Below are 27,706 nucleotides of genomic sequence, written 5' to 3'. Positions count from 1 at the left end.
CCACAATGAGATACCATCTCACACCAGTTAGAATGGCGATCATTAAAAAATCAGGAAACAACAGGTGCTGGAGAGGATGTGGAGAAATAGGAACAATTTTACACTGTTGGGACTGTAAACTAGTTCAACCATTGTGGAAAACAGTGTGGTGATTCCTCAAGGATCTAGAACTAGAAATACCATTTGATCCAGCCATCTCATTACTGGGTATATACCCAAAGGATTATAAATCATGCTGCTGTAAAGACACATGCACATGTATGTTTAATGCGGCACTATTCACAATAGCAAAGACTTGGAATCAACCCAAATGTCCATCAATGACAGACTGGATTAAGAAAATGTGGCACATATACACCATGGAATACTAAGCAGCCATAAAAAAGGATGAGTTTGTGTCCTTTGTAGGGACATAGATGCAGCTGGAAACCATCATTCTCAGCAAACTATCACAAGAACAGAAAACCAAACACCGCATGTTCTCACTCATAGGTGAGAACTGAACAATGAGATCACTTGGACACAGGAAGGGGAACATCACACACCAGGGCCTATTGTGGGGAGGGGACAGGGGGGAGGGATAGCATTAGGAGATATACCTAATGTAAATGATGAGTTAATGGGTACAGGACACCAACATGGCACATGTATACATATGTAACAAACCTGCGTGTTGTGCACATGTACCCTAGAACTTAAAGTATAATAATAATAATAAAAAAAACTAGAGGTAGAACTATCAAACAATCTAGCAATCCTACTGCTAAATATATACTGAAAAGAAAGGAAATCAGTATATTGAAGAGATATCTGTACTTCCATGTTTATTGTAGCACTATTCACAATAGCCAAGATTTGGAATCAACCTAAATGTCCATCAACAGATGATTGGATAAAGAAAATGTGGTACAGGCTGGGCACAGTGGCTCATGCCTGTAATCCCAGCACTTTGGGAGGCTGATCATCTGAGGTCAGGAATTTGAGACCAGCCTGGCCAATATGGTGAAACCCCATCTCTACCAAAAATGCAAAAATTAGCTGGGCATGGTGGTGTGCACCTGTAGTCCCAACTACTAGGGAGGCTGATGCAGGATAATTGCTTGAACACAGGAGGTGGAGGTTGCAGTGAGCTGAGATCGCACCACTACACTCCAGCCTGGGCAACAGAGCGAGACTCCATCTCAAAAACAAGAAAGAAAGAAAAAAGATAATGTGGTACCTTCACACAATGGAATACTATTCAGACATGAAAAAAGAATGAGACCATCATTTGCGACAACACAGATGGAACTGGAGAACATTATGTTAAATGAAATGAGCCAGGCACAGAAAAACAAACTTTGCATGTTCTCACTCATTTGTGGGAGCTAAAAATTAAAACAACGGAACTCACAGACACAGAGAGTAGAATGATGGCTACCAGAGGCTGGAAAGGAAGAGAGAGGGGCATGGAAGACGAGGATGGTTAATGGGCGCAAAAATGTAGTGATTAATAGAATGAATACGGCCTAGTATTTGATATAGCACAACAGGGTGACTACAGTCAACAATAATTTATTGTACATTTTAAAATTAAAAGAGTATAATTGGAATATTCATAACACCATAACACAAAGAAAGGATAAATGCTGGAGGGGGATGGATACCCATTTACTCTGATGTGATTATTACACATTGCATGCCTGGGAGGCGGAGGCTGCAGTGAGCTGAGATTGTGCCATTGCACTCTAGCCTGGGCGACAGAGCAAGACTCCATCTCAAAAAAACAAAAACAAAAACAAAAACAAAAATCTCTTGCACCCTGTAAATATATATACTTACTATATACCCATGAAAATTAAAAATAAAAAAAAATTTAGAGTTCCCTTTAACCCAAGAGTTTGTAACTCTGGGTCACATATTCTTAACAGGGGTGATACTGCCTCTGAAGAGACAAATATTTGTTCTTGGGAGTGAAAAAACTCACTCTTTTCATGAATAAAGCACAGATACATCTACAATATCCAAACAGATATGTGGTATATCTGTGATATTAAAATTTCACAAGACAGGGATTAGGATATAAAATGTGTCCAAAGGATCTTTGCAGGGAGTGATAATGATAAAAAGGTTAAGAAACATTTCTCTAGGTCTATGGATGCCTGAAATTGTATAAAAGATATTTTCCCAGGGAGAACTGTAGCTTTTACAGATTTCTCAAAGTGCTCTTTGGCCAGTCATTCCCCTGGGACAGTCAGCCAAGAGATGGGCGCGATGGACTAATGGGAGCAGCACATGAACCCCCGACCCAGGGCGGAGAAGTCCCAAGGCCCTAAACCCGTTTTCTCACCTGTAGCTGGGCAGCCGGCAGATTGACATCAGCGATCATTTCCGTGCAGGGATGTTCCACCTGCAAGCGAGGATTCAGCTCCAAGAAGTGGAAGCTGCCGTCCTGGCTGTAGAGGTATTCCACTGTCCCTGCACTCACATAGCCCACGGTCTTGGCCAGGCGGACGGCACACTGTGAAGAAACAGAAAGAGGCCAAGGGCGTTCCAGAGGTCTTTTCAGGGAACTGTAAATGGTGACTACCAGTTCCTTCACCAAATGCAGACTCAGCACCTGCTATGTGTGAAATATTTTGGGACTGGCCAGGTGTGGTGGCTCATGCCTGTCACCCTAGAACTTAAGGAGGCCAAGACGGGAGGATCACTTGAGGCCACGAGTTCAAGGCCAGCCTGGGCAACATAGCAAGACTCTGTCTCTACAAAAAACAATTTTTTTTAAATTAGCCAGACATGGCGACATATTCCTGTAGTCCCAGCTACTCGGGAGGCTGAGGTGGGAGGATCACTTGAGCCCAGGAGTTACAGGCTGATGTGAACTATCATCGCACCACTGCACTCCAGCCTGGGCAACACAGTGAGACTCTGTCTCAAAAAAGAAAAGAAATATTTGGGGAGTTCACAGACCGGCTAATCCAATAAACCTGTATGATGCTGAAATCACCTCTGGAATGGGCCCTCCTCCCTCCTGTTAGGCACCCATGCCACCATCCGGCCACACTGACCGTAGAAAGTTCTTCCTGACTCTGAGCTGAGACGGCTCTCTCTGAAGCTGACCCCTGGGCTCTAAGAAGTGTACCTGCTCCATGAACTCGAATATGGCCAGCGGGGCGATGGTGGCCGGTGCTTCCTCAACAATCTTCTGATGCCGCCGCTGGATGGAGCAGTCGCGACCAAACAGAGACACAGCATTCCCATACTGGTCGGCGAGGATCTGAACTTCCAGGTGACGGGCGTGCTGGGCCAGCTTCATGAGAAAGATGGGCGAGCCTGGGATCTCACTCTGTACCTGTCGGGGGAAGCAGAGCAGCCTGATCTTCATGGGGAAACCAGCTCTGGAAGCTTCTGGAAGTTCTCAGGAGAGAACATAAAACAAAGGCAGTGATGTGTTTAGGGTACTCATCCAGGACTCTGCTGATCTTTTACTTTTGTTGTCTCAAAGATATAATATTCTGTGGAGTCCTGACTCCACAGTAAGTAATAATGAGAAAGGGGCCCCAGGAGGCGGACGGCCCCAGGTGGGAAAGAACAATGAACGACTGCTTTAAGAGATGACTAATCACAAACAACCCCAGGACATAACAACCTCATAGCCCCTCCTCCAGCACCACCCTATAAAACCTCCCACCAGCCCTTGCCTCTTTGCAGACAGCCCCTTCTCGGCTGTGCTGCCTGTTGCAATCTTGCAACATATTTTCATACTTCCTCCAATAAATCTGCCTTTCTTTACCTACAATTGTCTTGGCAAATTCCCTTATCATCTGCACCACCAGCCCCAGAGAGTCACTACCTGCAACATATTCTCTTTTTAAGTCAAACTTTGTGAAATGGTAAAATCTCCCCACAATCACATCCCCTAAAGATAATATATTGTTAAGAGTTTGGTGTCCAAACTGGCTTTCTTCTATGCATATAGCGACACATACAGAGAAAGTTTCTTTGAATGAAAATGGGACCAAAACACACTAATCTGTGGTTGTCTTTTTCTTCCACTTACTGCACTTTCTCAGCTAGCTCTCCTGGCTGGAATCTAAGGACAAACTTACTTCATCCTGTTAAGAGCTGAAAGGCATTGTTTTATAGGCATGTCTTCTAGAGATTCTTAAAGACAATGTGAAAAGTATTCACGCACAATGATTTCTAAGACAAGTTTAAAAAAAGTAATTTGCAATAATGTATGGGATGAACTCATGCAAAAAATAAAAATAAAACAACTGTTTGAATGTCTATGTAAAAGTATATACAGTGACAGTGCTGAAAGGAGACCCCCCTGGCAGCTGCTAACAGTGGTTACATCTGAGAAAGGAAAGTCGGAAGGTGATGGGGGAAAAGGGGTTTTCCTTTTTTATTCTTAACACATTGCTGACTTGATTGACTCTCTACATGACGAACATATTCATAGTGCACTCATGTAAGTAAAATAAAAAAGCTTGGGGGTCTGTGTGCACATGAGGGCCTGGGGTATGTGGGAACTCTCTATTCTTTCTGCTCCATTTTGCTGTGACCCTAAAACTGCTCTAATAAATAAAGTCTATTTTTAAAAAGCAAAAAAGCTTTAAAATCTGTATGACCTCTAATGCAGTATGGAATCCAGGAATGAATCCTGCAACAGGAAAGGGACATTAGTGCAAAAACTGATGAAATTCAATCTAGTCTGGAGTTTACTGAACAGAAAAGTGCCCACGTTAATCTCTTAGTTGCAAAGTTATATGAAAAATATTAACGAGTGAAACTGGGTGAAGGATAGACACGAATTTTTTGTACTGCTGCTTCAACTTGCCTTTTAATATCAATTCTTCCCCCCACCCAAATCCTGAAAACACCTGTATACTCCAACAGAGATACAGTGGTAGTGAAACTGCTGCTTTATACGACACTCACATATTATACCAAGAGTGGCATAATCAGTAAAACTCCTAGAAAGCAATGTACTGATATGCGTTTGAAAGCACATGTAAAGGCTGGGTGCAGTGGCTCACGCCTGTAATCCCAGTCATTTGGGAGGCCAAGGCGGGCGGACCACAAGGTCAGAAGATCGAGACCATCCTGGCTAACATGGTGAAACCCTGTCTCTACTAAACATACAAAAAATTAGCTGGGCGTGGTGGCGGGCGCCTGTAGTCCCAGCTACTCGGGAGGCTAAGGCAGGAGAATGGCGTGAACCCGGGAGGCGGAGTTTGCAGTGAGCAGAGATCATGCCACCACACTCTAGCCTGGGCGACACAGCAAGACTCTGTCTCAAAAAAAAAAAAAAAAAGAAAAATGGAAGTGCATGTAAAGTGCATGCTATTTAACTAAGTCTTTCTCCCCAAGTCTTTATCCAAGAAAAAAATTCAGAAGAGGAAAAAAAATAGCTAAGTGTTATTTATAGTACTAAATATCATATTATACTATAGTATTATTATTCATAATAACAAAGTGGAAATAAGCTAAACATTTAACAAAAAAGGAAAGGTTTCATAAATAAGGCTAGTGCCACACATAAAATATTGAGTAATCATCAAAATAATTGCCAGGGCTGGAATAACATAATATTCATGATCTACAATTTGAAATATTTTAAATGCAGAACAAAATTTTGTGTAGACTGAATACAGTTCTTTAAAATATACATATGAAGAAGGTCTAGAAGAAAACCTAGAAATATTAAAATAGTTAGCTTTAAGAATGGGAAGATTGTCAGTATAAATGTTTTCTAAACATTGCTAATAACAGACATAAGGTTTTAAAAGAAGAAAACTAGCTACGAGTAAGTATATATGCCATTTGTTCCTACAGTTAAAATTGATCAGGCAGGGCGCAGTGGATCACACCTGTAATCCCAGCACTTTGGGAGGCCAAGGTGGGCGGATCACTCAAGGCCAAGAGTTTGAGACCACTCCAGCCAACATAGTAAAACTCTGTCTCTACTAAAAAGACAAAAATGAGCTGGGTGAGGTGGCACACGCCTGTAATCCCAGCTACTCGGGAGGCTGAGGCACTAGAATCACTTGAACCTGGGAGGCCGAGGTTGCAGTGAGCTGAGATCGTGCCACTGCACTCCAGCCTGGATGACAGAGTGAGACTCTGTCTCAAAAATAAAATAAAATAGATCATCTACAAACATTAGAAATACTAAGAGTACTAAAATTTATAAAATATGCCATTCCACTATAGGCCAAAATTGTCACAAACAGCTATTTTGATCCTGTATCTCTGAAATAATTTCTAGATACCCTGATTTATAGACCTGAACTACCTAAAAGATGCTGTCAAGATCAACATAAAACCATGGGCTTTTCTGAGTAAAAATGTACACATTTGTTGCAAAATACGATACAACAATACATCCAGCTCCTACAAATGTCTTCTTGACAATCACAGAATAACGCTAAGAGAAATAATCTGGCAGCCCACAAACAATTCCCAAAGACAGATGCGAAAAGACACAGCAAGAACTGCTCACTTGTCTGAAAAGGATCGGGAAGTCCTCCGCACTCTCAGCCTTCCGGATTCCCTTCCCTCCGCCACCTTCAGAAGCTTTGATCATCAATGGAAAACCAATTTTTTCTGCTGCCTGGATGCAAAGGGACAAACGGACCTCTTTAGAGGTTAGCCAGTTGCCAACCGCTACCAGGACAGAGGCAGTTCGGTTCCGGCCCCCCTGGCCCCCGCAGGCTCTGCATTTACCTCCAAGCCCTCATCTACGTCTTTCACACAACCCTGGTCATAAACATCTTCTGGGACACTGATTATTTTTCCCTGCTGCAGATCATCTTCTGTCCACTCCACTGTCAGGCCTGGAGAGTCACAAAGAAAGCTGATTCCTCCCAAATCCAGGAGAAACACACACAACCCAGAAACCACAGGGCCTCTCCCTCCTGACGTAGTGCTAGACCTGGGCTTCTGGACCAGTGGAATACAGACACTCCCTTCAGCTTCTCACAATGGCTTTTCATTTCCTCAAGAACTAACCCAACCTTGAATGAGAAATCAAGCTTAAGAAACTAACTGCCAGGCGCGGTGGCTCATGCCTATAATCCCAGCACTTTGGGAGGCTGAGGTGGGGGGATCGCTTGAACCCAGGAGTTTAAGACCAACCCTGGCAACATAGTGAGACCTTGTCTTTACAAAAAAATGTTTATAATTAGCCAGGCATGGTGGCATGGGCCTGTAGCCCCAGCTACTGGAGAGGCTGGTGCAGGAGGATCAGTTGAGCCCAGGAGGTCAAGACTGCAGTGAGCCATGATCATACCACTACAGTCTAGCCTGGGTGACAGAGTGAGACCCTGTCTCAAAAACAAAACAACAAAAAAGGAAAGACACTCAGACTGAGCCTACCAACAACAGCCATATTAATCTAAATCCAAAAAAAAATCCCAATTCTACCTTATGGAATCATTTATATGTGAATAATTATTTCCCAAAACCATGCAAAGATTTAACAATTGAAAGTAAATTTCCCATCCCAAATTTAAAATTCAACTTTTAGGGGAAAAAAAAAATCAAATTTAATAGGAAACTTCTGAGACTGTCTTACTTTTTAATTTGTCCTAGAAATTCCACTGTTAGGAATTTATCCTAAGAAAATTATTAAAATGCACACATAAATTTAGCTGTAAGATTATCAAAGCTCCATTCCTTTATTTTTTAAATTAGAAAAAATAAATTGGAAACAATCTAAATTACTTAACTATGAGGACTATTAAGTCAATTATGATACATCCATAAGACATAATAATCCTATGCAGGCATCTTAAATGGTATAAAGTATATTTTTTACATAGAAAGATATTCATTAGTGGGGAAAAAAAAGTCACAAACTAGGAAATGTAAGATGGGTTGTTGTTTCCTTTTAAAGACAGGGTCTCATCACCCAGGCTGGAGTGCAGTGGTACCATCATAGTTCATTGTAACCTCAACCTCCTAGGCTCAAGCCATCCTCCTGCCTCAGCCTCCTGAGTAGTTGGGACTACAGGCATGCCCCACCACAACCAGGTAATTTTTTTTTTTTTTTTTTACTTTGTCTAGAGATGGGGTCTTGCTATGTTGCCCAGGCTGGTCTTGAACTCCTGGCTTCAAGTGATCCTTCTCCCTCAGCCTCTTAAAGCACTGGGATTACAGACGTGAGCCACTGGCCAAGATTTGTCTTTTTTTTTTTTTTTAAATAATATGCCAAGAAAAATGTTGGAAAGGTAGACACCCACAGTGTAATATATGTTCAACACTGGGTCATAGGATTATGAATGATTTCCATTTCTTTTTTGTACCTCTTGTATTTTCTAAATTGCCTACAATAAATTGTACCACTTGTTCACTAACTTAAAATTTTAAAATATTTTGCTAGTGACTAAAAACTAAAAGTAACATTTGTAACAGAAAGAATTGTTACAAGCATACTTCTGTCACCCTGATTGTTCACATTACCAAGACTGGGCTGAGAAGCTCCCCTAGAGGGAAGCTCGGGGTCCCTTACCGCTTCCACTCCAGGGCAGGGTTGGGACCTGCAGCGTCTGGGCGACAATGGTGGAGGCGATCTTATCTCCTAAGGCCCACATGGCCTCACTGGGAGGGCCTGAGGAGTTGGGGACAAGAAGGGAAGCAGAATCTGGTCAGTCACAAGACCCTCGAGGCTGAGTGCCGACCGAGTGCATGGTGGTGGGGCCAGGTGAGGAGAAGATGACAGAGAAAATTCTCTGGTTCCAGCTCTCAAGGAGCTTAACCTCACGTTAGGGAAGGAAAAAATCTGTTAGTCTGCTGTTGCATCAGTCAACTTTCAACACATGTGGATTGTAAACCTGTTGTGAGTTACAACCTAGGCTACAGTGGCATACACAAAATACACTTTGGCGGGGAGGCAGAAAGTTAGATCAAAGAGGTAAGCTAGGAGCTCAAAGAGCCGGACCATAGGTTAGCAAACTCTTTCTATAAAGAGCCAGATGGGAAATACTTTCAGTTTTGTGAGCCTGCAGGTCTCTGTCACAATGACTCAACTTTGCCAGTGTAGGGTGAAAGCAGCCATAGGCAATACATAAATGAATGAGCACGACCATGTTTTAATAAAACTTTATTTACAAAAGCAAGCCACGGGCTGGATTTGTCCAGTGGGCTGGATCATCAACCTCCAGAGGAATTAAGACTGATAATAAGAGTCCTGGGTGACTGTCAGACAAGACAGATGCCCATATGTACTCAGAGCCCACAGACAAAGAAAACGTCAATGGGCATGGGACTCCCGGCTGCGCCTCAGGTGAATATCAGGTATTGATCCGCACTGAGCTGCTTCACATTTGGGCAAGACTGTTTTCAGACCCACAGTTAAGGAGAAGCAGGGATGTATTACATGATAGTAAATGATTCCCCTAAACTACACAAGGACATGGATATAATTACATGTGCAAATTTGTTACACACGTACACTCATGTCACAGGGGTTTGTGGTACAGATTATTTCATCACCCAGGTACTAAGCCTAGTACCCAACAGTTATTTTTCTGCTTTTCTCCCTCCTCCAGCCTTTCACCCTCAAGTAGTGTCTGCTGTTCCCCTCTTTGTGTCCATGTATTCTCATCATTTAGCTCCCACTTATAAATGAGAACACGTAATATTTGGTTTTCTGTTCTTCTGTTAGTTTGCTAAGGATAACAGCCTCCAGCTCCATCCATGTTCCCTCAAAAGACATAATCTCAGTATATCATTTTGATGGCTGTGTAGTATTCCATGGTATATATGTACCACATTTGCTTTATCCAATCTGTCATTGATGGGCATTTAGGTTGATTCCATGCCTTTGCTATTGTGAATAGTGCTGCAATAAACATTCGTGTTCATGTGTCTTTATGGTCGAATGATTTTATATTCCTCTGGGTATATACCCAGTAACAGGATTGCTGGGTTAAATGGTAGTTCTATTTTTGGCTCTTTGAGGAATTGCCATACGCTTTCCACAATGGCTGAACTAGTTTACACTCCCACCAACAGTGCATAAGCGTTCCCTTTTCTCCACAATCTCATCAGAATCTGCCAAGAAATGGTATCTCACTGTGGTTTTGACTTGCCTTTCTCTAATGATCAGTGATGTTGAGCTTTTTTTCATATGCTTGTTGGCTGCCTGTGTGTCTTCCTTTGAAAAGCAGGCAGTTCCTAATTCCATGACTTGGCAGATTAGCTGTGTGCCCTTCCGCCCTGGGACCTGGGACTCACTCACTCCTCACAATGAAAGTGTGAGGTGGGAAATCAAAGGGACCTCTGCTTTACAGGACAGGAGTAGAAAGAGGGCCAGACCCAGCAGAATGTCCCAGCAACACCCCAATTCCCATGTATCTGATGGGGATACACTCTACCTAAGAAAGCAACTCCATTCTTGCACAGCAGCTCCGGAAGTTTAGGGTTTTCAGAAGCATGGCCCCAGCCAGCCCACACCGCCTGCAACACAGAAAGGGGTGAGCAACAATCTTCCTTCAAGAATATGCCTGCCAGCCGGGCACAGTAACTCACACCTGTAACCCCAGCACTTTGGGAGGCCGAGGCAGGAGGATCATTTGAGCCCAGGAGTTCAAGACCATCCTGGCCAACATGGCGAGATCCTGTCTGTAAAATTTTTTTTAAAAAAGAATGTGCTTCGCATCACTTGAACACTCTTTTCTGTTATGTCAGCCCAGGAATTTGGAGCCTTGTGGGACCCGGACCCTCTGCCCCTTGTGAACTGTGGAATTGAACTAGAACCAAGGGGCATCATCCCACACTCAGAGACCACACTCAGGCACCCTGGTCCGTCTACCTGCACAGGGATTCTCTTGGCAATGTCCACAATCAGCTCCACGTTGGCATAGTTGTTGTTATTAGGCCCTCCTGGGACGGGGACGTACTGATCCGCCATCTTGATGTACTCTGAAATTAAATGGGAGCAAGAAGAAAGGAACTGCTGACAGACGGATGTCAATGGCAGAACATTACAAGATGTGACTGTGTACAGCCATGGAAAGCAGAACCATGCAGACTTCTACGGCAACAACGGACAAACATGTATGAAAATGTAAAGAGAAGGCTGGGCGCAGTGGCTCATGCCTATAATCTCGCACTTTAGGAGGCTGAGGCAGGCAGATCGCCTGAGCCCAGAAGTTCGAAACCAGCCTGGTCAACATGGTGAAATCCTGTCTCTACTAAAAATACAAAAATTAGCTGGGCATGGTGGTAGGCACCTGTAATCCAAAGTACTCGGGAGGCTGAGGTGGGCGAATTGCTTGAACCCAGGAGGTGGAGGTTGCAGTGAGCTGAGATCATGCCACTGCACTCCAGTCTGGGTGATGGAACAAGACTCTGTCTCATTTAAAAAAAAAAAAAAAAAAAAAAAAAAGGAAGAAAATTTAAAGAAAATGAAATATGATTTTAATTACGTGAAACAGATGTGTCTCTGGACAAGGCCCGGAAGGCCTGGAAGGGAACGAAGGACAAAGGAAGTAATCTGTCAACAGAGTGGGATTAGAGGTAAGTTTTTAAAAATATTTCCTATTTAAAGTTTATCTTAATATTGTTTTACCATTAAATAATACAATAGGGCTGGGTGCGGTGGTGCACACCTGTCATCCCAGCACTTTGGGAGGCCGAGGTAGGAGGATTGTTTGAGGCCAGGAATGCAAGGTCAGTTTGGGCAATAAAGGGAGACCTTGTCTCTACAAAAAAAAAAAAAAAAGTAGCCAGGAATGGTGGTGCATGCCTATAGTCCCGGCTACTTGGGGGGCTGAGGCAGGAGGATCACTTGAGCCTCAAAGGTCAAGGCTACAGTGAGCTGTGATCATGTCACTGCACTCCAGCCTGGGCGACAGAGCAAGGTCCTGTCTCAAAAAAAAACCCAAACAAACAAACAAACAAACAAAAATACAATCAGAGTTTTAAATTATGGTAAAAAAAAAACAACACCGTAAAATTTACTATCTTAACCATTTTTGAGTGTACAGTTCAATAGTGAAATATATTTATATCATGAAACAGATGTCCAGAACTTTTTCATTTTATGAATCTGAAACTCTATACTCATCAACAACTCCCTTTTTCTCCCTCCCTGAAGTCCTTGGCAACCAACGATATACACTCTCTCTCGCTCTCTCTATGAATTGCACTACTCTAGTTACCCCTTATACATGGAATCATGCAGTATTTGTCTTTTTGTGACTGGCTTACTTCACTTTTTGGGACCAGCACAATGTCCTCAAGGTTCATCCATGTTGTAACACATGACGGGATTTCCTTCCTTTTTAAGGCTGAACATAATGCAATATTTTGATTTTAAAATACTCACGCTCTTTAAGCCAGAAATTCCACATCTAAGAATATGTCCTTAAAAAAACCACATGTTGGCTGGGCGCAATGGCTGACACCTGTAATATCAGCACTTTAGAAGGCTGAGGCGGGCAGATCACCAGAAGTCAGGAGTTCAAGACTAGCCTGGCCAACATGGTGAAACTCTGTCTCCACTAAAAATACAAAAATTAGCCGGTCATGGTGGTGCACGCCTCCCAGCTACTTGGGAGGCTGAGGCATGAGAATTGCTTGAACCCGGGAGGTGGAGGCTGCAGTGAGCCAAGATCACACCACTGTACTCCAGCCTGGGCAACAGAGCAAGACTCTATCTCAAAAAAAAACAACAGACAAACAAAAACCCACACATCAATGAGGCCAAAGTCAGACGACAGCCACTGAGCAGTGTTTCAGACTAGGAAAAGTTAGACTCAATCCAAACACAGGGGTTGGGACATCTGTACTATGAAATTTGCTACGATCCTGAAATTGAAGATTGCGGCACTTTATATGCAAACACAGAAAGAAACCCCAGAGCTGCTCCTTCCGGCCTGCCTGCCTCCTACATTTATCAAACACAGAAATGTTGGCCAATGGGGAGATTCCAGAGATGACAAAGGGAGCGGCCAGACACGCTACCTGGTCCTCATCCAGTTTTTCTTTTATGTTGGAGAAGATAAACAAGAAAATAAACACAATAACTACAGACTCAGGTCAGTGCTGGGAAGAAAATAAATGAGGTTCTCTGAGAGAGATGCAAGGATCATGTTGAGACCTACAGACTGGGTGGGGAGGGAGTCCACTGCACAAAGGGCTCTGGGAGAAGCACCTTCAATAGAGGATCCAGCAAGTACCAAGACTCTGCAACAGGCCCAGGAGCCGCCAGAGGCCAGCATGACTGGTACCCGGCTGATGGAGGGTGAGAGGTTCCAGATGGAGTCAGGAGGGGACTTACGGGCCTCGGTGAGAATCTTGAATTTTAGACTAACCAAGACGGGAGGACCCACTGGATAATGCTCTGAGCTCAGACCAGGGTTCCCATCCCACCTGCATCACATGACGGTTGTGTGACCCTGGACAAGTGATAAATTCACGTCCCTGTGCCTCGACTGTGCCATCTGTAAAACAGAGCTGTAAGTAACAAATGAGGCCATGTCTGTGCAGAGCTTGGGGCAGGAAGGCTTAGGGGATGGTGCTGAGGTTGCTACTACTGGGAAGAGCATACAGCCTCTGACACATTTTAAGAAGAAGCACGAAAAGACCTGAAGACCTGACTTATGTTGGTTTTTGTTTTGCTTTTTTTTTTTTTTTTTGAGACAGTCTTGCTCTGTCACCCAGGCTCAAGTGCAGTGGGGTGATCTCAGCCCACCGCAACCTCCGCCTCCTGGGTTCAAGCAATTCTCCTGCCTCAGCCTCCTGAATAGCTGGGACTACAGGCACCTGCCACCATGCCCGGCTAATTTTTGGGAGGTATTTTTAGTAGAAATGGGCAGGCTGGTCTCAAAATTCCTGGCCTCAAGTGATTCGCCCATCTTGGCCTCCCAAAGCGCTGGGATTATAGGCATGAGCCACTGTGCTCAGATCTGAGTTATGCTTTTAGGTTTATGTTGTTTCATTTGAGACAGAGTCTCAGTCTGTTTCCCAGGCTGGAATGCAGTGGTGTAATCACAGCTCACTCTAGCCTAGACCCCCTGGGCTGAAGCGATCCTCCCACCTCAGCTTCCTGGGTAGCTGAGACTACAGGTGCACGCCACTGTACCCAGTTATTTTTTTATTTTTATTTTTTGTAGAGACAGGGTCTTATGTTGCCCGGGCTGCTCTCAAACTCAAGGGCTCAAGCAATCCTCCCGCCTCAGCCTCCCAAAGTGCTGGGATTACAGGCACGAGTCACCACTCTGGCCAAGGTTTTTGTTTTTAACAACCTTCAGAAAACACAGCAGAATAAGTTATGTTTCTAAAAGGTCACTTTGGCTGCTGTGGGGAGTAGGGCCTATAAAAGGATAAGACTGTTCAGGAAAAAAGTAAATCATCCAACAGTTGTTTATAGAATGATTCATCATAAAAAAACTCAGGCAAATGAACGGAAGAATGAACAAGTAATTGAAATACAATTACATCCTCCTTCAGGAAAACACCAGGAGCAACAGCCCTCAGTCTGCTAGAATACAACACCTGCAGGAAAACACCAGGAGAAACAGCCCCCAATCTGCTAGAACACAACATTTCTCAAAGATCCCATTTCCTCTGCATGTTAACCATTTGCATTTTTGTAAGGCACAGGCATTCTTGATGTCAGCAGACATTTTAATTAAATAAAGAAGGAAGGACAAATAAATACAGACTCATGAGAGGTCCTGACCATCTGGAGTCCAGGATGGACTTGCCTAGGCACAGGTGAAGGAGGCGAGGGCAGGCAAGGATGGGGCGCGGCGGGAGGAGAGGGTCAAGGCCCAGGTACCTGCGTTGGCCTTAAGGTCCTCAGGGGTCACCATCACAACAAACCGGATGGCCCGCTCGTTGCGGAACATCTCATAGGCCCACCTGCGGATGGAGCGCATGCACTTCACGGCGGCGATCCCGTTGTTGGCAATAAGCACCTGCACGGGAAGACAAGGAAGGAGCTGAAGATGCACATCTACCTGTGCTGGGGGCCACGTGCTACCCCGAGTCCACCTCACAGCTGCAGAGCCTCCCGCAGCCCCTGTGACACAGCATTCCTTTTGGTATTTCTATGCATTTCCATGGCACACATCCCAGCACAGAGCAGGAGCTCAAATTCTGCCAGCCACATGAATGGATCATCAAATAGATGGATGAATGGATGGATGGATGGATGGATGGATAGATGAATGGATGGGTGTTTGGATGAAATACATAGATATATATTTTTTTATTTTATATATTTATTTTTTTTGAGACAGAGTCTTGCTCTGTCACCCAGGCTGGAGTGTAGTGGTGCAATCACAGCTTACTGCAACTTCAACCTTCCAGGTTCAAGTGATCCTCCCACCTCAGCCTCCTGAGTAGCTGGGACTACAAGTTTACACCACCACATCCTGCTCATTTTTTTTATGTTTTTGCAAAGACAGGATTTTGTCATGTTGCCCCGGCTGGTCCTGAACTTGAACACAAACCCAGGCTGGGCTCAAATGATGTGCCCACCTCATCCACCCAAAGTTCTGGGATTACAGGCATGAGCCACTGTGCCAGGCCCAGTGAATGATTTTTTTATTCCTTTGGTGTAATCGTGATCACCCTTAACACTTTTTGATGTTTTACAGTACAATGTGTTTTACCTGCCTTATTTCATTTCATCCTCACATCAGCCCTTTGAAAGAGCTTTCACTATTATTTCTATTTGGGGGTTAAACTATTAAAACTCAGAGGAGCTAATGCATCCGCCCCAGGTCACACAGCAGAGTGAGGACTTGAACTTTCCACAGTCTGACCTGTTCTCTGAACTGCCCTCATGGCTGTCTGTGCATTCTAAAGGCTAAAGGTCTTAGATGTGGTAAGAAGGAACAGTGGTCAATGCTGGTTGTCCCCAGCCGCAGAGAGCAACAGAAAGAGTCCTGGTTTCAATTCCCAGTTGCGTCATGAACTTGCTGTGTGGCCTTGAGAACATCCCTTCCCTCTCTGAGCTTTATGTCCACATGAAGAGGTACAACTGGCCATGTCTCTAAAAAATAAAGCCAAAGTTCTAGGTTTTTGTTGTTTCCTTTTGTTTTGTTTTTTTGAGACAGGGTCTCTGATATGCCTTGGCTGTGTCCCCACCCAAATCTCATCTTGAATTGTAGTTCCCATAATCCCCACGTGTCATGGGAGGGACCCGGTGGGGGGTAATTGAATCATGGGGGCGGTTACTCCCATGCTGCTGCTCTCCTGATAATGAGTGAGTTCTCACGAGATCTGATGGTTTTATAAGGGGCTTTCCCTGTTTTGCATGGTACTGCTCCTTGCTGCCACCTTGTGAAGAAGGATGTGTTTGCTTCTCCTTCCACCATGATTGTAAGTTTCCTGAGGCCACCCCACCCATGCAGAACTGTAAGTCAATTAAACCTCTTTCCTTTATAAATTACCCAGTCTCAGGTATGTCTTTATTAGCAGTGTGAGAGCAAACTAACACAGTCTCTGTCATCCAGGCTGTAGTGCAATCATAGTTCACTGCAGCCTCAACCCCTCAAGTTCATCTTGCCTCAGCCTCCTGAGTAGCTGGGACTAAAGGCATGCACCAGCACACTCAGCTAATTTTTTTATTTTTTGTAGAGATGGGGTCTTGCTATGTTGCCCAGGCTTGTCTCAAACTCTTGGGCTCAATCAATCCTCCTGCCTTGCCCCCACAAAGTGCTGGAATTACAGATGTGAGCCACCATGTCCAGCCCCTAGTTTTCTTGTTTAAAAAAAAGAAAATTAGGCATATGCCTTCAAAGCTTGACTTACATAGCAATTTCATCATTTTAAGGCCTCCTTCATTGCTGCCTAATCTTCAAGACATTCCTGAAGGGTAAGTCTCATTAGAGAATTGGGATGTGATCACCTCTGTTTTACAGAAGGGGAAACTGAACTCAGATCTCACAGCCCATGAGTGGTGGCACTAAAATTTGACCTCAGGGTTTCTGGTTCAGGTGAAATGTTCTTCTACCCTGTCAAAAAATGCCTCTTGGGAAGACATGATGAAATGGCTGGGCTCTGGCTTTCTCAGTCGATTATCAAAGCAAGGCTTGGTCAAGAGGGAAGGACTTTGATGATCCCAGAATTAGTTTCCCTTGGCCCTATACGTTCTAGTGCAACAAATGTGGGAGCCCCATGGGGGAGAGGCTGCTGCGGGCCAGCTTGCGGCTCTAATCCCCACAGCAGCAGCTTTCCCACAAGGAGTGTACAACAGAAGGCAAGCCAAGGTCAACTCCTAAGCCAGAAAGTACAACAGCTCTGGGCTGAGCCCTTCTGTGGCCGCCCGAGCCTCTCTGGGCTCCTGAGAATTCCACACTAGCCACCAACTGTGCTGAGTGCAAAACAGTCTCCTGGCAAGTGTGACAAAAATGCAGCTTCTGGATCTCCGCCCAGGAGAGTTTAAATCCAAGGGTCTGGAGCAGGGTGGAAGAATCTGTATTTTCAACCATCAAGACTGTTGGCAAAGGCCAGGCATGGCACAGTGGCTATGCTTGTAATCCCAAGACTTTAGGAGGCCAAAGAAGGAAGATCACTTGAGCTCAGGAGTGCAAGACCAGCCTGGGCAACATAATGAGACCCCTATCTCTAGAAAAATAAAAAACAAAACTAGCCAGGCATAGTGGTGCACACCTATAATCCCAGCTGCTCAGGAGGTTGAGGCAGGAGGATCACTTGAGCCCAGGAGGTTGAGGCTGTAGCAAACTATGATTGTGCCACTGCACTTCAGCCTGGGCAACAGAGTGCGACCCTATCTCTACAAAAATGAAAACTTAAAAAAATAAAACAAAAAACGACCAGTGGCAGCCAGGTTTTGGAACCTGCATCCTGCATGAGTCTCTACCACTCAATACTGCACTTAGTGTGCTGGGTTGAGGGTGTGAGCTCTGGAGCCCAGCTCTGACACTGGGCAAGCAATCTCCCCTCTCTAAGCCTCGGTTTCCTCATCTGTAAAACAATACCCACTGACCAGGCTGAGGGAATGGCTAAATAAGACGCAATGATGTAAAGCAGGGGATAGGATGCCTACCCCAGCACAGGCCCTCAATCGATGGCAGCTGTCACTGAGATTGTTATTATTATTATGACCCTGCTCTCCAGTAAAATGGAAAAGAACAAGGTCTTAGAGCCAAACTGGCCTGGGTTCAAATCCCAGCTCCACCTCCTACTAATTACCTAATCTTGGACAACTAACATCAAATCTCTGAATACTAGTTTCTCCACGAATACAATGGCGATCATCAAACAGTATGGATGACCCAGGCAGGGCCTTGTGCAGATGGTATAGGAGACAATGTGAAAAGCCTTCAGAACTGGCAAATCTCAGCTACTTCCCTTTCCTTACTGACATTCTAGTCAGTCTGTCTCCTCTCCTCGAAGCAGCTACGAACCTCAGGAATGCACAGCTGGACTTATGCTTCCCATTCAGTAGAAAGTGGCCCCATTCCCAAAAGCACCCAGAGTCCTTTGCAGGAGCTTCCTGACCACGCCCAGAGGTCTCAGTCTCCCCATCTGTGAATGGGAGCGATGCACCTGTTGCATTGGGCTGTTGCGAGGGTGAAAAGCTCATGAAGTCAAGCACCCAGCACTGGGTGTCACAAGATTGTGGCCCTCACCCCCCCACCCCCTCTCTGCAGCAGGCAGAGATTCAGATTGATTCAGATTGAGCCTGAACCTGAATCTCCCACCTCCAGCTGAGAGAAGGGGCCCCTGCACCCCAACCGGACCCTACCCAGAGTGCCGAGACCCGTCTGTACCTTCTCGATGACCCGATCCCCGCCAAAGCGTGTGACAAACTCAGCGGGAGAAGCCACCGTAAAGTCTCTGTGCAGGTCCAGCTTCTTGTGTTCCCGTCCCCTCTTCACCAGGTGGAGTCCCGACATGCTTGGCCTGCAGAGTAAGAATGAGGGACAGACGTGCATGACGGAAGAAGCCCGGGACTCAGAGCTCAGCACCTATAAAGCCAGTGGAGCAGAGAAGCCGAAGTGCACCAGAGCCCCTCTGCTTTGCACTTGCTCTCCAGAGCCCCTGAAGCAATTTACAAGGAGGCTCAAGGGCAGGAAGCACCTTCTTTTTTTTTTTTTTTTTGAGCCAGGATCTCATTCTGTCACCCAGGCTGGTATGCAGCGGTGTAATCGTGGCTCACTGCAGCCTTGACCTCCTTGGGTAGCAGGGATCACAGAGGTGCACCACCAAGCCCAGCCAATTTTTTTTTTTTTTTTTTTTTGAGACGGAGTCTCGCTCTGTCGCCCAGGCTGGAGTGCAGTGGCCGGATCTCAGCTCACTGCAAGCTCCACCTCCTGGGTTTACGCCATTCTCCTGCCTCAGCCTCCCGAGTAGCTGGGACTACAGGCGCCCTCTACCTCACCCGGCCAGTTTTTTGTATTTTTTAGTAGAGACGGGGTTTCACCGTGTTAGCCAGGGTGGTTTCGATCTCCTGACCTTGTGATCCGCCAGTCTCGGCCTCCCTAAGTGCTGGGACTACAGGTTTGAGCCACCGCGCCTGGCCACCTAGCCAATTTTTAAACATTTTTGTAGAGATGGGGTTTCACTGTGTTGCCCAGGCTGGTCCAAACTCCTGAAGTCAAGTGACATCAAAGCCTTTCAAAGCATTGGGATTACAGGCATGAACCACTGTACCCAACTGAAAGCACCGTAAGAGGCCAGCTAAGGCCAGCACATGAACTAGAAGCAGCAGTTTCTTCTACCTGTCCCAAGGTGGATGTTTAGATTTTAAATCCTAAGTTAATTTTGACTTTACATGCCCATCATTTAGGAACCCAAATAATACTAAGAAACTTCTAACAAGGGTGAGAGTTTTATGATCAGGGAAGAAGTCCACACATTCTAATCGTTCAGACTTGTTACACAGTATTAATATATTTCATGTACTTTTCTACATTTGTATTTCAGAAGTTTTTTAATTTTATTTTTTGTAGAGACAGGGGTCTCACTTTGTTGCCCAGGCTGGTCTTGAAATCCTGGCTTCAAGCAATCCTCCCACCTCGGCCTTCCAAAACACTGGGATTATAAGGCACAATGTCCAGCCCACAAAATTTCTTTAGAAAACTGAAAACAATTTTTTAAATGTTTAACAACAAAACAGGTTTCCTGCCTTGTCCCTCCACACCAGAGGAAATTGATGCTGATTTTTTCTAGCAATTACACATCTCCATAGTCCTAAACAACAAGTGTATACAATCTTGTGAGTCATCCATGTCAGACAGCATCTATGGCCTTCCCATCCTGAGAGATGTGAATTTAGTTCTCTCACAAGGCCACCCCATCAGCTCCCCTCCACCAGCTGGTCAATACCATAGAAGTCCACTGTAATTTGGCAATCCGGGTACTCAATGTTTTACTAGTTTGTGATCATTATTCACATATGAAGTTTGTGATCATTATTCACATACGAGAGCTGCAGTGTACCAGATTTTAGTTCCTTTTTGCCTTTTCCTGGAGTTAATGATTTTTTTCCTTTACTTAGTGTTCCTTGCACCTGTTGCTAAATCACCCTACTCCTCCTAATAGATTCCCAGTACACATAAGATAATTGATCAGGCCACATGAGGTGGCTCATACCTGTAATCCCAGCACTTTGGGAGGCCAAGCCAGGAGGACTGCTTGAGCCCAGGAATTCAAGACCAGCCTGGGCAACATAGCAAGACCCCATCTCATTAAAAATAATAATAATAAATAATTGATCAGTTCTGTTTTTTTTTTCCACTGGTGACATCTCTCCTGGAGGCCTCTGTTCTCCTTCCAAATGTACTGGCTGTCCTCTAGGCCCCTACACCATCATCGCTTTGGGGCTTCCCTTTGCTGACATCCCTAGAATTCCCTTTGCCTTTCCTTGGGGTTGGATTCCTAAGTTGGGAGATTAGGTGGCTCTCTTTCTTGGTAGACTCCCTTGTTTCACTGGGGCATATCCTCCAGTAGTTTCATCCACTTAACAAGATGGTAAAATGGCAGGATGCATGACAAGATGCCCTCAATTACCCTGCCCTGTTCCTGACTGGGCTTCCTCATCACCATCACCCTGGAGATTCCCTTGAGTCTATGTTGAATCCCCTGTTTCCTGTCTCCTGTGTGTTGCTCTTCCTTGGTTTACCCTCTGGTTTCAGTGGAAGACATCCTCAAGTAGCTTTCTAAGAAAGGCTATTCAGGGCCAGGCATGGTGGCTCACACCTGTAATCCCAGCACTTTGGAAAGCCAAGGAGGGAGAATTGCTTGAACCCGGGAGGCGGAGGTTGCCGTGAGCCGAGACTGCGCCACCGCACTCCAGACTGGGCAACAGGGTCAGACTCCATCTCAAAAAAAAAAAAAAAAAAAAAAAATTTAAATTAGCCAGGCATATTGCCTGGCACCTGCCTGTAGTCCTAGCTACTCAGGAGGCTAAGGTAGGAGGATTGCTTGAGCCCAGGAGGTCAAGGCTGCACTGAGCTAGGATTACACCATTGCACTTCAGCCTTTCTCCTGCCCTCACATTCAGCCTTACTGCTTGGCTGTGTACGAAATGCTAGGGAAGGTCAGGCGTGGTGGCTCATGCCTGTAATCCTAGCACTTTGGGAGGCTGAGGTGGGTAGATCACTTGAGGTCAGGAGTTTGAGACCAGCCCGGCCAAAATGGTGAACCTCATCTCTACTAAAAATACAAAAGTTAGCCAGGCATGGTGGCATGCACCTGTAATTCTAGCTACTTGGGAGACTGAGGCAGAAGAATCGCTTGAACCCGTGGGATGGAGGTTGCAGTGGGCTGAGATCACGCCACTGGACTCCAGCCTGGGCGACAGAGCGAGACTCTATCCCAAAGAAAAAGAAATTCCAGGAAGGAAAACCTTCTTCAGACTTTTAGAAGCCTTGTGCCATTGTGTTGTGGCTTCTAGAGGCTGCTAGAACGAGAGTAATTCTGATCCCTGATTCTTTGTAGGTGACCTGTTTTTTCATATCCAGATGCTTATAGGAACGTCCCTCCGTCCCCAGAACTCTACGATTTCACAGTGATGGGCTCAGGTGTGTGTCTGCTTCCACCAATGAGGCTGCACATCTCTCAGGCCCTCTCAATCTGGAAACTCCCATCCTGGGAATTTGTCTTCAAATACTTCTCTGATGGGATGAACATGGTGGCTCACGCCTGTGATCCCTACTTTTGGAGGCTGAAGTGGGAAGATCACTTAAGGTCAGGAGTTAGAGACCAGCTTGGCCAACATGGTGAAACCCCATCTCTACTGAAAATACAAACATTAGCCGGGCATGGTGGTCTGTGTCTGTAATCCCAGCTACTCGGGAGGCTGAAGCAGGAAAATCACTTGAACCCAGGAGGCGGATGTCGTAGTGAGCCAAGATTGCGCCACTGCACTCCAGCCTGGGCAATAGAGCAAGACTCCATCTCAAACAACAACAACAACAAAAAGAAACAAATACTTCCTTGCTGATGTCCTTACCTCTTTTTTTCTCTATTTTTTCCCGAAGTCCTATATTTAGATGTTGAAATTCCTATACTGGCCTACTGGTTTATGTATTTTTCCCCTCTCCTATTCGCTCTCTTCTTCTACTCACTGGTTGATTTTCTCAGCCTCATCTTCTAAACATTCAGTGGAGTTCTTCATTTCTGCTATCATGTTTTTGATGTCTACGAACTTGTTTTTGGCCTGCAAATGTTCCCTTTGTTATAGCATCCTCTTCCTATGAGTGCAACATCCTGTCTGACCTCAACGAGGATATTAATGAGAGCTTTTTAAGCTTCTCTTCTCCAGCATAGTTTCTGTTTCTTCCAAGCTTCCTGCGTCTGCTGGTTTGGACCTTGACTCATATATGAGAAACTGGACCTCAGGGCCGGGCGCGGTGGCTCACGCCTGTAATCTCAGCACTTTGGGAGGCCAAGGCAGGTGAATCACCTGAGTTCAGGAGTTCAAGACCAGCCTGGTCAACATGGTGAAACCCCACCTCTACTAAAAATACAAAAAATTAGCCGGGTTTGGTGGTGCGCACCTGTAATTCCCCCTACTCGGGAGGCTGAGGCAGAAGAATTGTTTGAACCTGGGAGGCGGGGGTTGCAGTGGGCTGCAATGGTGCCAATACACTCCAGCCTGGGCAACAAGAGCAAAACTCCGTCTCAAAAAGAAAGAAAAAGAAACTGGACCCAAATGTCAGAGAAGCTTTGGTTCCAACCTTCTGACTATGAGTGAGAACAGAATTTCTAAGACTGTGGTGGACCTGGTTGACCCTGTGCTCAATGTATGGTGAGGTAGGAGGGGCTGTGTGCTGGGGATCCCCTGAGTCAGTATCTTCAGTGTCTTTCTCTCTCTCTCTCTCTCTCTCTCTCTCTCGCTTGCCAGATTCCCCAGGGAGAAGTTTTCTAGTCTTCTGCCTGGACAGTAAAGGTCAGCCTGGAGCCCCGAGGGGAAGCGGGAAGTTCTAAGCATTCAGCACCTATTCGGACCCTTATCTTCCTATTTGGGATATAGGCCCCATGCCCTCAACTGTGCCTGTCGATCCCCTCTCCCAAGACACTCTATATGTCCCTTTGAACTGCTGCCTTCTGTTGGGGTCGAAGTGGACAGCCCCCGCCACAGGAGACAGGGGAGGCGACCTGGGAGTCTTCTACCCAGTCCTTCTCATTTTGGTACCCTCCTTACCCCTCAGCTCCGGGGCATCCCTTGCTGCCAGACAGCATGCCTTTTGGGGGTTCTATGGTACATATGGCCAGGGGTCCCCAACTTTCCTCACTGCTCCATTAGGACTCAGCCTTAAGCCAGTGACCACCCATTCATCTACTTTCCAGCTTCTAAAAGGTTAATGCTGCGCTGGGCATGGTGACTCACGCCTGTAATCCCAGCACTTAGGGAGGCGAAGATGGGTGGATCACTTGAGGGCAAGAGTTTGAGAGCAGTCTGGTCAACATGGTGAAACCCCATTCACATTTAAAAAATACAAGTAGCTGGGCATGGTGGCACATGCCTGTAGTCCCAGCTACTGGGAAGGCTGAGGCACAAAAATCACTTGAACCCAAGAGGTGGAGGTTGCAGTGAGCCAAGATCACATCACTGCACTCCAGACTGGGCAACGGAGTGAAATTCTACCTAAAAAAAAAAGAGAGAAGAACTTTATTTATTTACAAAAAAAGAGATGCAACCCAAGGAACATCATTTGCAGACAGACCCCTGATCTGGGGGAAAAAACGCTGCAGTATTAACAGCCGCTACCTCTTTGCTATGTTTTACAAAATGTTCTGCAATGATGTGTTATTTTCAATAAGAATAAAGCTATTTATTTTGTAACAGGAACACCCAAAGCCACAGCCACTCCAGTGCCCCTTTGGCAAAACATTCACTTTCCCATATGTAAAATGGGGATAATAACACATACTTCATTCATAAGTCAATATATAGAAATAAAGGTTAAATAAGGTTCTGAGGATTAAATACATCAAGACCTAGTAAGTAAAAGGCAGTGTTGGTGCATAGTAAGTGCTATATTACACTCAGTGCAGTGATGCAGAGATGCAGCTGATCTCCTAACCTAACCGGGAAGAGCAGCAGGCCACTCGTCTGCTTCGGCTCCATGGAGCCCAAGGCCTGCTCCCGACTCATCCACTCTCCCCATTCTTTTTTGTATAAATTCAGCGGGTACAGTATTGTTTTGTTACATGGATATATTATGTAGTGATGAAGTGTGGACTTGTAGTGTAACCATCACTCAAATAGTGCACCTTGTGTCTAACAGGTAGTATTTCATCCCACTCTCCTCCCACTCTTTCAAGTCTCCAGTGTCTATTATTCCATACTCTACATCCATGTGGAAACACTATTTCGCTCCCACAGTGAGAATATGTGGTATTTGACTTTCTGACTTATTTCATTTAAGATGATGGCCTCGGCTGGGTGCGGGAGCTCACACCTATAATCCCAGCACTATGGGAGGCCGAGGTGGGTGGATTGCTTGAGCCCAGGAGTTTGAGACCAGCTTGGGTAACGTGGCAAAATTCCATCTCTACCAAAAAATACAAAAATTAGGCAGTCTCATAATCCAGTCTCAAAAGAAATTAATTAAAAATAAATTAAATAATTAAATAATTAATTAAATAATTTTTTAAAAATAGCTTCCAGTTGCATCCATGTTGCTGCAAAAGACATGTCATTCTTTTTTGGGGCACACTAGTATTCCCTGGTGTGTGTATATATGTGTACATGTATACACATATACATACATATCTATATATACTCACACATAGATACACGTATATATCTACATATATGTACACTTACCCATATATGTGTGTATACACATTATATATAATACATAGATACATGTAATATATACATGTGTATATATATACACACACACCATACACACACACAAGAGAATACTACTGAGCCATAAACAAATTTATATATATATATACACACACCAAATTTTCTTTATCTAGTCATCTGTTGATGAACACTTAGGCTGATTCCATATCTTTGCTACTGTGAATAGTGCTGTGAATAGTACAGGTGTCTTTTTGATATAATTATTTCTTTATTTTATTTTATTTTATTTTATTTTGAGACTGAGTCTCACTGTGTCACCCAGGCTGGAGTGCAGTGGCACGATCTCAGCCCACTGCAACTTCCACCTCCCAGGTTCAAGCAATTTTCCTCCCTCAGCCTCCCGAGCAACTAGGGTTACAGGTGCCCACCACCATGTCCGGCTAATGTTTGTATCTTACATGTCAGCCAGAGTGGTCTTGAACTCCTGACCTCAAGTGATCCACCTGCCTCAGCCTACCAAAGTGCTGGGATTACAGGCGTGAGCCACCACAACTGAACTCCATGCTAATTTTACTTATTGTTTTCAACCAGTCATGTTAAGATCCTCCCAATGAAAAGAAAATCTGACCGAGCAATTTCTTTTCCTTCGTGTACCTACCAAGTAGTGGGATTGCTGGAGAGATTGACAGATCTATTTTTAGTTCCTTGAGAACTCTCCAAACTGCTTTCCACAGAGGTTGTACTAACTGACATTCCCACCCACAGCCGCACCCCTCATTCTGTCCACGACCTTCCCTGACTGGCTGGCTTGATCCTTCAGCTTCAGAAGGTCTGAGACCTCCCATGTCTACCCACACAAACATTAAAACTCCAGCAATTTGACCTAAAGCACAACAAAAAAACAACTTCATTTTGTGGCCTAAGGGGAAAAAAAACCATTCTTGGCCACCATGTTGATTTCAAAACTGGTGACAGTGCCCCTCCATCAGGCAGGTCACGAGCCCATTACCGCAGGCTAGGCAAGTGAACACACAAAGCTGCCGGACTGGCCTTGCTTCAGGCCCAATCTCCAGGCAAGTGGCTATTTTAATTCTTTTTGATAAAGCTGGAAGCCAACCAACATTGGCTCTAGAGGGCTGACCTTCAGCCAGCATTTGCTCCCACTGAAGGAGGATCATCCGAAGTGCCATTGTCCAGTGAGAAGTCCTGTCCTTACACAGCTAGGCAAGGGTGAGAGCTGAAATGTTTCAAGGTGACTTTAGAAATGACTTGAGGTACAACCAACAGCAGAGGTGTCAGCCAAACACCAAATACAGTCAGCTGCTGGAGCACAAGACCAGGCAGAATAGTATCGGGAATGGAGGAAATAAACATTCTCGGTTGCCCACTATGGACTGGGCACAGGGGGCTTCTCTGTGAATCTCCACAGCCCTGTATGGAGGAGGCTGTCATCTCCAGGTTCACGATGAGGAAACCGAGGTTCAGAGAGGACCATTTACCTCCAGTTACATAGCTGGCAAGTGGCAGAGCCCCGTTCCTAATCCAACTCTAGCTGACCTCAGAATCTAACTTCTAGGCAGAAAGACAGTCTGAGATAAATGGAAGCCCCTCTATTAACTGGACTTTTAAAACATGCATTATACATATGGCCTCCTATATTGCCTCTCAAATAAGAGACAAACATGGATAATGCTGAGTTGTTTTTTGTTTGTTTATTTGTTTTTGAGACAGAGTCTAGCTGTGTCACCCAGGCTGGAGTGAAGTGGCACCATTGCGCCTCAATGCAACCTCTGCCTCCCAGATTCAAGCGATTCTCCTGCCTCAGCCTCCCGAGTAGCTGGGACTACAGGTGCCCGCCACCATGCCCGGCTAATTTTTGTATGTTTAGTAGAAACGGGGTTTCACTCTGTTGGCCAGGCTGGTCTCGAACTCCTGACCTCAGGTGATCTGCCCACCTTGGCCTCCCAAAGTTCTGGGATTACCGGGGTGAGCCACCACGCCTGGCCCTGAGTTCTTAACTGGGGGAAATTTTGCTCCCCGGGGAGCAATACCTGGAGACACCTTTGGTTGTTACAACTTGGGGGATGTGCTACTGGCATCTAGTGGGTGGAGATCAGGGATGCTGCTCAACACCCTAAAATGCACAGGATAGCCCCCTACAAAGAACTGGACAGCCCCAAGTGTCAAAAGAGCCACAGTTTAGAAACTCTGGTAGACTGCGGCCATCCTCCTAGGCTTTGAAGCTGGAATCTACCGCTTATAACGTGTAATTTTGAGAAAGTTACTTCAATACTCCGTGCCTCAGTTTCCTCACATGATGGAATTAACAGTCTCTCCCTGGGCCTAGCCAAAGTAAATAGCTTGTAACACTTTAGCTACCATGTGCCTCTGCAGCATAGCATTACAGGAGCCCAGGTTGGGCCATTAGGCTAGGGCCCCAGCATTAACCAGACCTTCAATTCCTTC

General features: G+C 45.2%; 1 protein-coding gene across 1 annotated transcript in view; it reads right to left on the bottom strand.

Annotated features, from left to right (window-relative positions):
• ACACB (acetyl-CoA carboxylase beta) overlaps window positions 1-27,706 on the bottom strand; it is a 158,539-nt gene that overhangs the window by 91,427 nt on the left and 39,406 nt on the right. Inside the window, exons 3-11 of the mRNA XM_025402909.1 lie at window positions 18,744-18,876; window positions 14,777-14,915; window positions 10,802-10,911; window positions 10,365-10,446; window positions 8,498-8,596; window positions 6,712-6,821; window positions 6,488-6,598; window positions 3,122-3,331; window positions 2,330-2,500 (exon numbers count right to left, since the gene is read on the bottom strand). Coding sequence (XP_025258694.1) covers window positions 2,330-2,500; window positions 3,122-3,331; window positions 6,488-6,598; window positions 6,712-6,821; window positions 8,498-8,596; window positions 10,365-10,446; window positions 10,802-10,911; window positions 14,777-14,915; window positions 18,744-18,876 — 1,165 coding nt within the window. The remainder of the gene's footprint in view (window positions 1-2,329; window positions 2,501-3,121; window positions 3,332-6,487; window positions 6,599-6,711; window positions 6,822-8,497; window positions 8,597-10,364; window positions 10,447-10,801; window positions 10,912-14,776; window positions 14,916-18,743; window positions 18,877-27,706) is intronic.

The sequence above is a fragment of the Theropithecus gelada genome, chromosome 11 (assembly GCF_003255815.1).
Source record: "Theropithecus gelada isolate Dixy chromosome 11, Tgel_1.0, whole genome shotgun sequence".
Lineage (NCBI taxonomy): Eukaryota > Metazoa > Chordata > Mammalia > Primates > Cercopithecidae > Theropithecus > Theropithecus gelada.
This window is presented reverse-complemented; position numbering and strand designations above follow the sequence as displayed.